Raw genomic sequence first — 2,192 nt, forward strand, 5'->3', positions numbered from 1 at the left:
GTGAATCATCGGCGGGGCCTCGCCAGCTGCCTGAGGCCGTTGTGCAATGTTTGACGTGGGCCCCGGCCAAACCTCGGCAGAGCCAACGGGAGCCTTTCCCTTCCCCAGCCCTTTGGAGCACGTCCTGGCTGCGGGGCTGCCTCCTGCCTGGGGTGTCCCGGTCTGCTTTGGGGTGTTCTGGGGTGCTCAGGGGTGTTCTGGGATGTTTTGGGGTGCTCAGAAGTGTTCTGGGGTGCTCAGGGGTGTCTTGGGGTGCTCAGGGGTGCTCAGGGGTGTCCCAGGGAGCTCAGGGGTGTCCTAGGGTGCTCAGGAGTGTTCTGAGGTGCTCAGGGGTGTCCTGGGGTGTCCTGGGTATCCTGGGGTGCTCAGAGGTGCCCAGGGGTGCCCTGGAGTGCTCTGGAGTACCCTGGGGTGCTCAGGAGTGCTGAGAGGTGCCCTGGAGTGCTCTGGGATGTTCTGGGGTGCTCTGGGGTGCTCAGGGGTGCCCTGGAGTGCTCTGGGATGTTCTGGGGTGCTCAGGGGTGCCCTGGAGTGCTCTGGGATGTCCCGGGGTGCTCAGGGATGCTCAGGGGTGCCCTGGAGTACTCAGGAGTGCTGAGAGGTGCCCTGGAGTGCTCTGGGATGTTCTGGGGTGCTCTGGGGTGTCCCGGGGTGCTCAGGGGTGCCCCAGGGTGCAGGGCTGTGCTCACAGAGCCCCTYTGCCCCTCTGCACAAGGAGCATCAGGCGGGTGACACAGCAATAGCAGGGGACAATGGGTTGGAATCCAACCTGGAAATCCCTGTCTGGAAATCCCTCCTCACCCYAAATCAGCACTAGCAGAGGTCGGGATGCCATTGCCAGCCCCGGGTCCCTCACTCCTGCTCACCTGCAGCTTCTGCAGCAGCACCACGTCCGCGATCTTGTCCTTGTCCTGCTTGGTTTGCTTGGCYTTCCAGTACTGCTTCTGGGCCGAGTAGCGGTTCATGGGACACACTTTGAAGAGGCAATCTGGGAACAGAGCACAGCCCGGTGAGGCTGCAGCAGCCACCGGGGTGTCCCCAGCAGGGCTGATGTCACCCAGGGCCAGGGTCACTCCTGGTCCCCCCGTCCRTGAGGGGACGTGGTGGAGGTCACGTCACTGGCCGCTGCATTGGCTTTAAATCAGGATAAATAATGAGTCCAGGAATTACTGCACTTCTTGGACTCGCGATTAGAAGTGTTCCCATCGGAAATGGTTGTGCTGTTTGGGAAGGAGAGCTTCAGGGGGGAGAAAAGCTCTGACGGAGCCCAGCTGCACCAAAGGAGAGAATTCCAGCATGAAGGATCCAGGACGGAGCGAGGCTGGGACACGAGCAGCCATCCCCACATCCCTTGTCACCCACGGGACACCCTGAACCCGCAGAACCTGTGTCAGGACCCCGTGGTGGCCGTGCCATCAGGACACACACATCCATCCCTCCGTGACCTGCACCACCAGCACCGCATGCTCCGAGCGCTCGCTCCCAAATTCTCCGTGTCAGCAGCTTTATTTCGGGTCCTAAATGATGCACAAAGCGCATCCCAGCTCCTCCAACCCCTCCCCGCCCCGCAGATTGCCCCCATTCKCCTCTTTTCCCCCCGGATGGTGGGCGGGAAGCGCAGACATCCTCGGCCAGGCTTCGGGAACAGGAGCAGGAGAGCAGATGTCTGGAGACAACGGGGCTCTCGCGTYTCCCAGCCCCCTTCCCACCCTGGAAGCCGCTCAGGATGAGGGCAGGAAGGGCTCTGCAGCCTCAATCGCCCTAATTATGCCTGAAATAGCAGCCCAGAAGCTTCAGACGCAAAAAATAAAATTAAAAAAAAAATAAAAACAACCTCCCTTCCCCGGCTGGCCGCGGGCCCGAGGCGCTGGCGAGCGCGTATTTATTTACCTGGGAGTGCCGCTGGGGCAGCGCCGAGCGCGGCTCTCACCGGCCGGGGCCGCTGGGGCCGTGCCAGGTTTCACATTTCGTTTTTACAGCCCCGTTTGCCAATGGCACATCCCGTGCCAGGGAGCCCAGGGAACCCGCGGGGCCGGGGGTGCTTGGGGGTGGTTGGGGTTGCCATGCCCGGCTGCCCTCGCCCCCCGCCCCCGACCCCATTAAGTTGCTAATTAATGGGAATTGCTGCTAAAGGCGCTGGTGGGAAGGAGAAATGAGGGGGAGGTTAAAAAAAAAAAAAAAAAATCCAGCGC

At 61.4% G+C, this 2,192-nt stretch overlaps 1 protein-coding gene across 1 annotated transcript in view; it reads right to left on the reverse strand.

Moving 5' to 3' along the window:
• Window positions 1-2,192, reverse strand: part of ITPR3 (inositol 1,4,5-trisphosphate receptor type 3) — a 55,182-nt gene that overhangs the window by 44,852 nt on the left and 8,138 nt on the right. The window contains exon 3 of the mRNA XM_057385369.1: window positions 867-988. Coding sequence (XP_057241352.1) covers window positions 867-988 — 122 coding nt within the window. The remainder of the gene's footprint in view (window positions 1-866; window positions 989-2,192) is intronic.

This window comes from Malurus melanocephalus, unplaced genomic scaffold (genome assembly GCF_030028575.1).
Source record: "Malurus melanocephalus ecotype Western Australia unplaced genomic scaffold, MMel_1.1 scaffold_818, whole genome shotgun sequence".
NCBI classification, from domain to species: domain Eukaryota; kingdom Metazoa; phylum Chordata; class Aves; order Passeriformes; family Maluridae; genus Malurus; species Malurus melanocephalus.